We start from the raw sequence: 13,562 nt of genomic DNA on the forward strand, positions 1-13,562 counted from the left end.
GAATGATGATTTTCTATTTCCCGCATGCCATCTACATTTCTTAAGTAGAATTCCTCTCTATGGAAGGCTGTCCTTTCTTCATTTACTTATTTAATTACTTATTCACTTAAGTCAGAGTGGACACGTAAATATTTAATTCATTCTATAAGTCATAACATAATAATCTTGTTAGAAAATTTGTTGCTCCAACTGTTCTAGCTTTGGCCACTGACACGTCTTGCAGGTTGGCTCCCGAGCCCTGTCAACAAGCCCCATCGTTTTTTGAGCACTTCCTTACCTTTTGGCACTGTGGAATGCTACATGCTTGTCTTGTATTTCCCTGCCCCCATCTTGGCGTTAACTCCTTTTCTGTGGTTCCATTTACTGGGAAATGGTATTTAGAAACCAATAAGTGGGTGCTGGGTGTGCTCATTGGGGTATCATCGCTCTGGGACCTCTCAATGGGCAGAGTTTGGAAGTACACGTATGTATACCATCTCATGCGTACATTCATATCTCTACTTATTACTGTATCTGTGTGTGCATATTATATATTTTAAGGTGTTTATATTTACATTTGATTTCATTTATATTTAAACAAATTTCATTATTTTTATATTTATAGTATTAAAGTATATATTATAAATATATACTTATGATACATATATATTTTAATATGAATTCACACCTGATTCCACCAGCCCAACTGGGTTGATTCTCTCACTTTGGGGGGGGTGTTATTTAAACATTTTAAATCTCACTCTCTTCTTCTATAACATGGAAATAATAACAACCACAATTTAGGGTTTGGGGAAGGTATGGTAGATTATAAAGATAGTAGATGATTAAAAAAAAGACAAAACAGAACAACAGTTCTTCCCTCCAGTGCATCCACACCCATCCTATATGGTGTTGCTCATCCTCTCGTTAAGAGGCTGCATCTGGTTCCCCACCACTTAAATCAGGTCGAGCAAGTGCCTGGCAGTGACCAGTGGGACCTTAGCACAGACAATACAAGCACAGGCACGAGAGGCATTTGGATACTGGGCTTGCTCCCTTGCTGCTGAGGACCCTGAGACCACCACATGCGCGAGCCGCAGCCAGCCAGCTGGAAAACGAGAGGCCACGTGGAGGGAGCCTGGTTGCCCTGGGAGATACCCTCCCCATCGCCAAGCACATGAGTGAGGCCATCTAGCACCATCCAGCTACTAGCCAAGCTGGTGGATGACCCCAGACACAAGAGTGAGCCCAGCAGAGATCAGTCAAGGCAGAGAAAGAACCCAGCCCATGCTGAGCACCATAAACTTTTTACAAAAAGTGGTTATTGTCTTGCCCACAGAGCTCTGTGGTGGTTTGTGCATACAGAAGACTTGGAGATGATGGATGGAAAGCAAGTCGCATGGTGTCCCGTTCACACGCTGGGCTCTGAAGAAGTGCCACTTTTAGTTACTGACGCTGTGGCTGTTGTTGAGAAAAGCTTCAAGTGCTCTTTTCCCCCACATACCTTCCCAGCCAGTCTAACGCAATGGTCTGCATTCACTAACTGTTGGAACCAGTCCTTTGGTCTAGATCAGTGCCTTCCAAAGAAACCGCTGTTAGAGTGTAAGAGTGTGTGTCTTTTATCATCTCACTCAAAGGTAGAGACGGAGCTCAGTAGACACAGGCCATTAGGTGGAGTGAGCAGTGTAAACACTGGGGGATGGAAAGTTCTTTGCCTGGTGTTGCCTAAGTGTGTGTGGAGCCTGTCCAGGTGGAGAGAGGGGAGAGGGCACCAAGTAGGAAAGCAGGAGAGTATCAAGCAGACCAAATTTAGCCTAATTAACAGATTTGCCTAGGGCTGACCCTGAAGCAGAAAGTGAAGCACTGATCAGTCTGCTCTCATCCTGCCAATAAGGCCATGATGAGGTTGAACCACCAGCTCTCCATCTCCTAGAACAGATTCCCAAAATAGACGGGAGTTAGACAAGGAGACCTCTTCTCTTCTCCTCCGAGATTCTGTATTTCCTTAATGACCTGATGCATCTATTTTGCACAGTTTTTAGTCCTTGCAGACAGGTTAGTGTATTTCTGTTTTTGCCAATTGTGAGCATATTTCCTTTTGGTGGGGAAGGTGCAAAGCTGAAATAACTCACAGAGGCACAGTTTCCTTGAGCAGTGGTAGGTCAGATAGGCACCATGTGGCAGGGGGTTTGGTCCCCTGGAGGAAGGTCAGTGCCCTTGGCACAGCTGTCCAGAGTCTAATTGGTGTCCCATGGAGGACATGACCTGGGTAGTAGCTCATTATGAAGTATGTAGGTCTCCCCGCTCGCCACCCTTCTGCCCACACATTCAGGGGTCGAGGCAAACCTCCGTTACCACTGGGAGCAGTCCTCCACGACTCGATCGCTACTGATTCACCTCTTCTTAGGAACCGTGAAGTCATATGAAGTTGTCAAAAACCCCAGCCAAATTTTGAGAAAGACCTTTGGTGAACTTAATGGCAAAACCAAAAATGACACTTGTTTTTCTCCCCAGACTAGGCTTTTAATCTCGAGGCAGTAAGCGAAAGGGAGTGTTTGCATTTCTCCTACCAACTGCAACGGACTCCCATAGAGAACAGAGGAGGACAGTTTTCACTACCAGGTTCGGTGTGTGTGTGTGTGTGTGTGTGTGTGTGTGTGTGTAAAATACCAAACAGGAAATGACCGAAGGAAAAAAAAAGGTGGAGGAGGAAGAAGAGGAGGGTGCAGAGGAGGAAAGAAAATAATAATACTTAGCCAGTGTGTCATTGTTTAGACAACAACCACTGCATCTGCTTAGTCCCGTTCAAATTGACCCCCATGACTGGGTTTAGTTTTTATACCATTTTTTATACTACTTTATATTTGATGCTTTATCCTGAGTTTTCCACTTGACACTATAGTGCAAGTATGTTCCCCTATTATAAAGTAGTCTATTAATGCCGAACATCAGCTAGAGAAAAAGCTATTAAGTGATAGTTTTTATAGCTTATCCACTCTTCACTTACTGGGAAAGTACACTGTTTAGAGTTCTTTACTATTAAAATGTCATTGAAATGAAACTCTGGCATATAAAGCTGTTTATTTCCCCCTCCTTCATTACTTACAGTTCCTTAGAATCCCACCGTTACCTCTGTGTTTCTTCCTTCCTTCCTTCCTCCCTCCCTCCCTTCTTTCCTTTTTATTGAAGCATAGTCAGTTTACAATGTTGTGTTAATTTCTTGTGTACAGCGTAACGTTTCAGCCATACCTATACATACATATATTTGTTTTCATATTCTGTTTCATTTTAGGTTACTACAAGATATTGAATATAGTTCCCTGTGCTCTACAGTAGAAACTTGTTATTTATCTATTTTATATATGGTAGGTAGTATCTGCAAATCTCGAACCCCCAATTTTTCCCCTCCCACCCCCTCCACCATTAACTCTCACCATCTGCATTCACTATTGTTGAAGCCTTATGTGACAGTGAGCCTCACCCAGGACCCGTCTGTGCCTCTTGTATCAGTCAGTGCCTATGAACCTAAAATGTGTGGACTCAGGAGTCAATTTGCAACAGAACCCAGTCTTACTGGGACAAACAGATTTTGATATCTGAGGTCTTTGAGCCTCACCATCTTTGAAAGTTGTTATGTCTACTTGTGGTACTATGGTGAGCAGGACTCTGAAGCCATCTTGGTTCAACTCAGAAGATTTCTCTGATCAATTATTAATATCAGTCATAAATGAGGAATCAGAGGATGGCAGACATGTATACGTCAGGCCTTTCCTAGTAGCCTGGTTTCGTCTGTATGTGATGTCTTCTTTATAGTTCCTAGAGGCGTTTTTTTCCCAATGTATGAAGTGCCAGTTATCTTTGGAAAGAAGAGGACAGGTGTGGACAATGAAAGCCAGGTAGCTGACTTCCTAGAAGCTTGCCAGGTTGGTGTTTACCTTGGTGAGTTCATTAACAATATGAATCTCGCCCTCAAGCTTGATAACTCAGACTTTGTCAGCCCACCAAGGGTAGATCTGTCTGACAAGCAGACTCACAGCAATCAAACTCATAGAGACTGATGTATCAGCCAAGTGCCAGAACAGAAAGAGCATTGTAATTATGACATAGTTTGAAATCTTGTTAATTTGATCAGAAGGAAGTGTTTCCTTATGAGCAGAATTACAGGGACTTAGCCAAATAAAATTAATAATCACTTGATGGATAAGTAATGGAAGCAAAGGTCAGTTGGCAGGATGATTCAGAAACTTGGTTGCCTCAGGAGATAACCAGTCTGATTCTTTCACACAAAGGATCTACTGCACACTTGTATTTGCTTATTTCTCATCTCCTCCACTAGGATTTGGGGCATCTTGTCATTCATGAACCCATCCATTGACCTGGGACAGTGCCAGGCACATAAAAGTGCTCAAGACATATTTATTGAACCTAAGAGTCTCAGAATACCAGACGGCTCCAAATACAAAGTGATTCTTCATGTTCCTGATGAGATCCGCCCCACCAATTTTTTGCCCAGTTTGTACATTTTAAGGGATGTAGATGAAATGTTCAAAAGTTTTCATGTCAGAATTAATTTTTAATATATTTTCACAAATAACATATGAATTTTTTAAATATTGGAGTTTTTCCCTTCCTCACATTTTATCAAATAATATTACTCACACTCTTCCCATCTGTCTTGTGCCTTATCACCACAACCTTTTTTGGAGCCCCTCATAGAGTTTTCCAAACCTGTCTGCGTCTCTTTTCCCCAGCTGTTTGAAACATAGAACTTTTCAAATCCTTTGGATCACTGGTCCTGTAATCCAGGGTGGCTTGGACCAGGTGTCCTTGTATTTCTTCAAAGTGACTTTGCCTTCTCCCATTTGACCCACTTTGAATTCATTTCATTGCTTATGTGAGAGTGCAGCTGTATCTACTTCCTGGCTCCCGGGGCTGTCTAGACAAAGGGAGAAGAGATCCTGTGATCGCCAGCCTCCAAGATGTCTTCCAAGGACCCTGGCATTCCTGGATTTCATGAGCTTTGTGTAGTCCCCACCTACTCTGAACAAGACTGGTGGGGAGAAATGATAGAGCTTGACTCTTGAGACTCAGTGACAAAAGACACTGAAACTTCTGCCTTGCTTTCTCTGGGATCACTTGCTGTGGGGGAAGTAAGATGCCATGTTGTAAGGATGCTCAAGCAGTCCTTTGGCGAAGCCCACAGGATGAGGGACCCAAGCCTCCAGCCAACAGCCAGAACCAACTTGCCAGCCATGGTGAGGATGCTTTCTTGGGAATATATCCTCCAGCCCAGTTAAGCCTTCAGATAACTTCAGCTAAAACCAACCAGCTAAACTGCCCCTCAGTGCTTGACTTACCAAAACTGTATGAAATACTAAATTCTTATTATCATTTAGAAGATTTTAAACTTGGAGGTGGTGGTGATATTACTCATCAGTATTAATGCAGAGCTTACTTGCAGTACCTACAGGGTAAATAATCCAAGAGCTCAACAGTTAGGAGTGCCTACATGTTTTTACCTGTTTCATGATTTTAACAATTACACATTTTTGGATGGAAACTTCTACCAGTTAATAAATTCATTTTCCCCCTGCATCTGTCACTTTCTCAAAAGGTTGTTGGTGGCAGGCTTCTTTCTCCTCATGATTAAAAAGCATCTTGGAAATGAGTCAGATGGTGCAATTTATATCTCAGCTCTACCAAGTATGGACTTGCCTCAGGTTACACACGGATAATTAGTGATGTTGTGTCTCGCTTTTCTCATCTGTAAAATGAGACCATTTCATACAGCTTGTGTGGGGACTTGTAAATATCTGTAAGATGTTTAATTCGGTGCTGCACATAGCCAAGGCAAACACATAGTAATTATTAATATGAATCATGATTCTTATTACTCTTATTTATTTAGTGAATGACAAATGAAATCCAGAAATCCAGTTTTAGTAGACTTTCTATAACCCAGTTTACTAAAACCCCCTTCCTGATCTCCATTCTTCGTGAATCCTTCCAACCATGAGGCAGAATCGTTGTATGTTCTTCTCATCAAGAATTTTCTCTAAAATGCCACAATACTTCATCTTTCCCCAGGTGGATAGGAGGGGAGGAAATACACTTCTAAAGTAATTTAGCACGCACTCTGAAAGCATGGTGTGGATGTATGTAGCTGGCCTCCTGTTTTGAAGCCCAACTTGTGAGTGTATGTGTATAGCCCAGGGAGATCTTCATTGCAGTGAGAGATGCCATGAGCAGTCCTCGGGGTGATAATTCAGTAGAAACACTCCCAGGAGTAAGTCTTCCGGTAAAATGGACACTGACTATGTCTCTATCATATGAAGATTCAGACACTGATGTAATTTAAAATCCTTTCAATAGTATGAATGCAAACATATGTCTTTTTATTTCTGAAGGAATTTCCGGAATATTACATTAAACAATGAGCAGAGGAAATGAAAAATAACATTGTGTGTTGTACTGTTGCCTAAAGATATCCGCTGCTATCACTTGGTTATAGAACCTTCTAGATTTTTCTCAGCATATACATGATTGTTTTTACCTGTTAGTGACTCGGCTGAAATCCTACTTCATTTTGTATCCTGATACTTTTTTCTCAGTTAAAATGATAATAGTGAACATTGTTCTTCTTTCTACTCTATTTTCAGATTGCCTACAATGGGCTTGTATTACATCATAATAAAAATTAATTTTATTTTAGGGGAAAATGAAAAGACATTACCCTGCCAGTAACTTTATTGTTTGCATGCAGTTGATCAAAAAGCATCCCTTTTGTTCAGCAAAATAAAACCCTTAAGTCTTTTAGCACTGAATGTTTGAAATTACCATGAAACAAGTTCTAATTTGGCAATGAATTCGGAAGATAAAGCAGCCTCTCATTTAGATAACATCGGTAGCTCTCTAAAATATTTATTTAGTTAATATTTTACTTCCTGCCCCTGCATCTCGAAAGCTGTAACACTTCACAGAAAAGCAGTAAAAATTGCTGCTTTGGGTTAAGATTAAAACCTAATGAAATTGTGTTGGCTAATATTTGAACAGCTTTGTTTTTTAATGAAACTTTAAATGTAGGTTATGGGTTTTATTTTCTTAGTGAACTAATGCCTTCTCAAGTTTGGACTCCATTATTTCATTGAAAGAATCAGCTTGATGTGTCTTAAATAAGTCGGGGCTATGATTGACAATCTACCTAGAAAAATTAGGCAATTGGGGGTGATGTCCCCCTCAACCCCTAATTATTGCCTTTGTTCTTACAAGTGTGTTTAAATCTATTTCTGTTAATTTACAATTTGAAAGGTGGGTGAGGAGCAGAGTTTGAAAAATAGATTACTGTCTTCATTAATACAGGTTTGACCTACAAAGTCTTCACGTACTTAATGATTAAAAACCAAAGTACTAAATAATAAATTATAAGAATTTATAGGAGTCATCATCTTGAAATTAGCTTACTGAATGTTCTTATCATAATAAATCTGAGTGGGTGTCTAATTTAGTGTTAGCTGACTAAAATTATATGTTGCAGGCAGGAAAAAAAAACACTTTTGTTTGAAGACAAATGCAGTGAGTTTAATCACAGGTGATCTGAAAGGCACCTATCTTTTGCTGTGTTCACTTCGCAGAAACTTGGGTGAAACTGGTTGAATGAAGATCGATTCCAATTTGTAAATCTGGCAGACAATAAAATTTCCCCGAGCACTTGGATGATGTTTGTGTTAACACTTCCTGTGCAGAGGTACAGCCCATCAGATTCTGGAGACCAAGCTAACGAAACAGGGAAGACAGCCTGTGGTCGCTCCCAATTTCAGATCCATTCGAGGTTGAAGGGTGTTTTTGTTTGTTGGTAGAAGATGGAGGAAAAATGGGTCCTGCGGCTCCCCCGCCATGACTCCTTCCCTCAAGATATGTATCAGAACAGACATTTCTATCCATTCAACCATTATTGACTAGGCTTCCATCCTGGATTAGTCAGGTCCTGTGTTAAGCTCAGGTGGTATAGGAAAAATGGGGCTCACTCCTTACCCTTCAGATGGACCCGGGGACAAATAGAATGAGCTTTGTAGGAAAAACAGATGCATACAAGGTACCCAAGAGGGAGTGGCTAATGCCACTTTGGTGAGGCTAGGCAGGTAATGAGGGAAGGTTTCTTCCAGAAGGGAGAAGACAAACAGGGGCTTTTTAAGGGGGGAAAATATCCAGGAAAGATGTTGTAGAGGGGTCAGCATGTGAGAGAGATGCAGGGAGGAAATAGACTGTAGAAATAGTGCTGTTGGGGCGCAAAGGGCCAGGACCAAGTGATGGAGGATAAAGTTAAGGATTTCGGCAGCGACCGCATGGTGAGGGGCCTTGCAACAGCCCTGGAGTCAGTTTACAGAGGATGGAGAGGCTCTGAAGTCTTTAAGGCATGACTGCAGTGACTTTATATTAAAGTAGAAATGGAATAACTCTCTTCCAGAGAGAAACTGACATATAAATAAATGATTTTTTTTCAAGTTTAGTATCTTAAGAAATTGAGTAGAAAAAAAAATATATATGCATATGTACTCATGTACATGTGTGTACACACACATACATACTTAGATAATCTACCCTAAATATGCAAAGAGTTTTTGCAAATAAAAAATAAAAATGTGAACCTCCCAATAGAAAAATGAGAAAAGTCAGTAAACGAGAAATTCATTGAAGGAAACTGACAAACACACACACAAAAAGCCTCAACCTTACTGTTACTTCACAGAAATGGAAATTAAACAGTGAGAAACCACTCTGCAACATGGCAATGACGGAAGTGAAGACAGATAACCTCCCTGTTGGTGAACATATTTATAGAGTATAAAAGGGTATTAGAAAAAAAAAAAGTTGTCCCAAATCTGGTGTTGAATAGAACCTTTTGCATAATGTGATTCACAGCCCCATTCCTGATAAATTGCTTAAGCAATTTTCTGATAAACTTTAATGGGATTAAGACTTGTTCTGAAAAATCAGTCACCCATCCAGGCAGCTGACTGTCAGTCAAAAGCCCAGGTCCCTCCAACCAAATGTTCCTTTCTTTTGGTACCTAGCCCACCACTGACTCTCTTATTATTCCCTTTCCCTGTAAAATGTCTCCACCAAGAGTGAATCTTTGGATTGATCTACCAGAGGCCTTTTTCCTCATAGCAAAATTACAGTGAAACTTCGACTCACACTCATAACCGGACTTTCTAAAAAGCTTTCCGTAACAGGGGAAAGGAACATGCACTGTTAAAAGGAACATGAATTGCTTGGGGTCATTTTGGAGAGCAGCTTGGCAGTTTCAGTGCAAATTAAACATATCTATAGATTGAGCAATGTCATTCTGAACCAGAAAATGCAGAAATGTTTGAATAAATGTGCGTAGCCGCCCAACTAGAGGAAATCAGTGATAGTTTTTAGCATCACACAGGCATTAGTTTATTTGTGTATTTTTTTAACCTGTGAATTTGAATCCTTATCAATAGGGTCATGTTGGAATTATAATTTTTCCAGTTTTAAATTCTGCATAGCAAAAAACTCATTAAAAGAGACAGATCTAAATACGCATATTATGGGATATGCATACAGACATATCGGCTGGCCATGGGAAAAAGCAAAATACAGGACAATGCACATCTGATTACACTTTTTCAAAAACCGAAGCTCTACACGTGCCTGAATGTTTGTGTGTGTATTTGCGTGTGCTTCTAATGCGATCTGGGATGGGAATGCTAGACATTCACAGTTAACAGAGGTGACTCTTTGATGGAAACCGTGGGAGGTGGGGAGGTTCTGTGGAGGAGGGAACTTAATTTTTTTTCTTTATGGAATTCTGTCAGCTTGAATTTTTTTCCCCCAGTAACATGTTCAATTTTTGAAATTAAGGGGAAAAATAAAGGGCAAAATATCTAAATTGCACAAATATAACCAATGAAGTGGCCCCTGAAAGACTGAACCCTATAACGGTCTTGTACCAATGAGACATGGAGGCCAGGCCTGCCTTGCAGGGAAGCAGAAATGGCTTGGATTCAGTTCCATGTATTTCATGTTTGTTTCCCAAACCGAGAGCTGGGGCTTAGATTGGGGCGGCGGTGGTGGGGAGGGCGGGGGAGAAGGGATGTGGAAAAGGCAGGAATAAATTCCAATGTTTTCACCCCCTGCTGATTTCCACCCCCTGCACCCTCCTCCACCTCCTGCAATTTCTGATTAATTAGAAGAGTGATGCCTTCCAGAAAAGAGCAGGCATCCCTTTGGGGATCTCACCAGGAAGAAGTGGGTCTTGTGGAGAGGAATGCTTTTTTTTTTTTCTTCAGTATTAAAAATTAATTTAAAATGGAATGTGTTAAAACTTGATTCTTATCATTAGCACCCATTCCAGAGGACCAGTGGCTGCTGGTAAATTTTAGAATTTTTTCTGTAGCTGTCATTTTGGTTTTAGGGAGATCACCTTAGCATTCAGAGTCTTATGTGTCATTCCCTGAAACTCATGGTCCTCTGTAATGCTCTCGAGTCGGGAGAAGGGAGAGAGACACCACATTTAAAACAATTGTCCGTGGCCTCCTGTATCAGAGGATGTAACAGCTGAAAAATAAAACTTGATAGTTTATTGATAGTTCCTTTCCAAGAAAGGAAACATGTGGGAACAATTTAATGTGATATAACATTGAACATTTCCTTTTTGCTTTTTAAAAACAGTATTTGCACTTCCTGTTTTCACATACTTGTAAACAGGTGGTCTCCAAGTAAAACACACTTTTCTCTTGCTCGACTACATAATGAACTTCATGAATCTGGTGACATAGTCCAACAGCTGAAGTAGGCAGCACTAATGACTTACATACATAGAATTTTTATAGGTAAACTTTTTGGTTAATTTTCAAAAAGATACTGTAATGAATTCCCAGCCACATAGTAGCATACAGCAATAAAGAACCCCGAACCCCTACCAAAGAGCTTACATTATCACAGGGAAGATAGGCAGTAAACAAAATATCAGTAGTTAGTAGAGTTTTAGGTAATGATACATGCTAATAAGAAATGTTCTCCCTGGCAAAGCTGCCAAATACACGCTCTTTAGTTCTCTGCCACACTGTCAGATCTGGGGATGTTCACGAGAAATGTCTGGAAACCAGCCGAAATTAGGCAGTTATAGTGACCCATCGTAGAATGCTGAAGGAAGTTTTCTTTTTCTTCCCAGGTTTTATCTATCAATCAATCAAACTATTTATATGGTGTTAAGAATTATGTGTGGCTCCTTCTGTCTTTTACTTATTTATTTTTTTAAAGTGTATAAACATTAACAGAAGATGACAGAGTATAATTAACCCCCATTATCCCATCATCTGGCTTCAATAACTGTTAGATGTAGCCAGTCTTGTTTTATCCCCCACTTCCACCATGTTTGATATTTAACAGATGCACATTTAAAACATTATATATCCTTTTATCCATAGATATTTTATTATGCATCACCATAAAGTAAGGGCTCTCCAAAACATGACAATAACATTATCAAAACCAAAAACGAACACGAATTTTTAACAGCTTGAAGTATCCAGTGAAAGATTGTATTTCTAAGTGTCATGTAAATATTGTAAATAGCACTTTTTTTTAAACAATTGTTTGTGTGAATCCTCAGGGTTTTTTCTAACTCGTTTCTTTCTTTGATTTTTCAAAAGTTGGTTGAGTACATGCTCTCTTAAAAAAAATCTGGAAGTTGAAATGAGTAAAGAAGAAAAGAAATGAAATGTCCCATGTTTCTACAGTCCCATGTTTTCTAGTCAAGGTTGTAACATCCAGTCCACAGATAGAATTGCTTTCCAGTAGTCATGTTCTGAGAACAGTTTGGCTGTCATTAGTATTGATGGCCGGTGGTTATGTTAGTATGTTAGTCAGCACTCTCGAGAGAAACAGAGCCAGTAGGAGATACATAACGTATGTGCATATGTATCCATTTATTATATCGGCTCACACAGTTATGGAGGCCAAGATGTCCAGACCTAGGGGAGTTAATAATATAATTCTATTCCAAATCTGAAGGCCTGAGAAGCAGGAGTGCCCGTGTTTTAAGTTCTAGTCCAAGTCCAAGTTCAAGCGCAGGAGCAGCACAGTGTCCCAGCTCAAAGGCAGTGAGGCAGGGAGAGTGATTCCTCCTTTCTCCACCTCTTGTTCACCTCAGGTCTTCAACAGATTAGATGAGGCCCACCCGCACTGGGGAAGGCGATCCGCTTTACTGAGTCTACCAATTCAAATATTAATCTCAACCAGAAACAGCCTTACAGACACACAGAAATAATGCATAGTAACCAAATGTCTGGACACTTTGTGGTCCAGTCAAGTTGACACATAAAATTAACCATCACAGTGGTGATGCCAAAGTTTGAGATTTAGCTTAGAGATAAGGGGTAGGTACTCGAGGACATAATCCCTTTGGTAGATTTCTTTATCACAGAGGCATCTCAAGAATCTCTAAACCAGCTCTTCCTAACTGTGGACCTTGAAGAAGGGCCCCTGGGTGTTCTAGAACTTTCTGACATAATATGCAACCTTCTACCCCATTTGCACTTCTCTGGAAGGAGGGTCTTTGTCCTTCATCAGATTCTCCAACAGCCTCAATTAACCTCTGCTGATATAGCATCACTGCTTGAAGCCCGCCTTGGTCCGAGAGATCTTTCCACTTTGTGGCTCCCTTTTGTGAGGAGGGCCTAAGAGTAAGTGTCCTGCCTGTGAGTCCTACTTAGGCCAAGGTCAAGTCTGTTTTATTTACTCAGCACCCCTGGATCCCAGCACCGTGCCTTACCCACGGCGGGTACTCAATAATACCTGTTGAACCAACAAACCAACCAACGGATGAGTAAATAAACACGCGGTCATTGTATTAGTTTTCTGTTGCTCTGTAAACAACTTACCACAGATGTCATGGGTTGTAGTGGGTTGAATGGGGCCTTCAGAAAGGTATGTCCACGTTCCCTAAGCATTGTCAGTCAATCTGTGGCTTCTTGTATCTGGTTTCTTTCACTTGACATAATGTTCTCAAGGTTCATACACAGTTGGATGGTGTGTCAGAACTTCCTCCCTTATAAGACTGAATAATATTCCATTGTACGGGTATACAGTTTGTTTACCCCTTCATCCGTTGATGGACGTTTGTGTTGTTGCTGCCCTTTGACTAATCTGAATAGAACTGCTTTGGACCTTTGTGGGCACGTTTTGCTTGAACACCCATTTTCAGTTCTTTTGGGTATATATCTAGGAGTGGAACTGCTGGGTCACTTGGTGATTCTGTGTTTAACTTATCAAGGAAGCCTTTTATTAATTTTTGATGCAGGATATTTGAAGATGATACAAAATGGAGCCTTTCACTTGATAGAACTTTTCTTTTTTTAATTTTAATGATTGAAGTTTTCACACTGCTCAGGATCTCAGGATTAAAAACAGCAAGGAGAATACTCATTTGATCTTGACTTGGAAGGAACAGATTCAGCAAAACTCCGCCACGTCTTGCCACAGTACCTTTCCCTGGACCTCCCCATTTGTGTGGCTATGTGAGGTCACTTTCCTGTCATCTCTGTAGCCCCTTG

At 40.5% G+C, this 13,562-nt stretch overlaps 1 protein-coding gene across 2 annotated transcripts in view; it reads left to right on the forward strand.

Moving 5' to 3' along the window:
* WWOX (WW domain containing oxidoreductase) overlaps positions 1-13,562 on the forward strand; it is an 897,467-nt gene that overhangs the window by 587,781 nt on the left and 296,124 nt on the right. The window contains exon 9 of one of the 2 annotated variants that reach the window (XM_072967781.1): positions 7,611-7,692. The exons of the other annotated variant lie outside the window; for it this stretch is intronic. Within the exon in view, the coding sequence (XP_072823882.1) occupies positions 7,611-7,622 (12 nt within the window). The 3' untranslated portion in view covers positions 7,623-7,692. Of the gene's footprint in view, positions 1-7,610; positions 7,693-13,562 lie in introns of those variants that run through there. 2 annotated transcript variants of the gene reach the window in all.

This window comes from Vicugna pacos, chromosome 9 (genome assembly GCF_048564905.1).
Source record: "Vicugna pacos chromosome 9, VicPac4, whole genome shotgun sequence".
NCBI lineage: Eukaryota > Metazoa > Chordata > Mammalia > Artiodactyla > Camelidae > Vicugna > Vicugna pacos.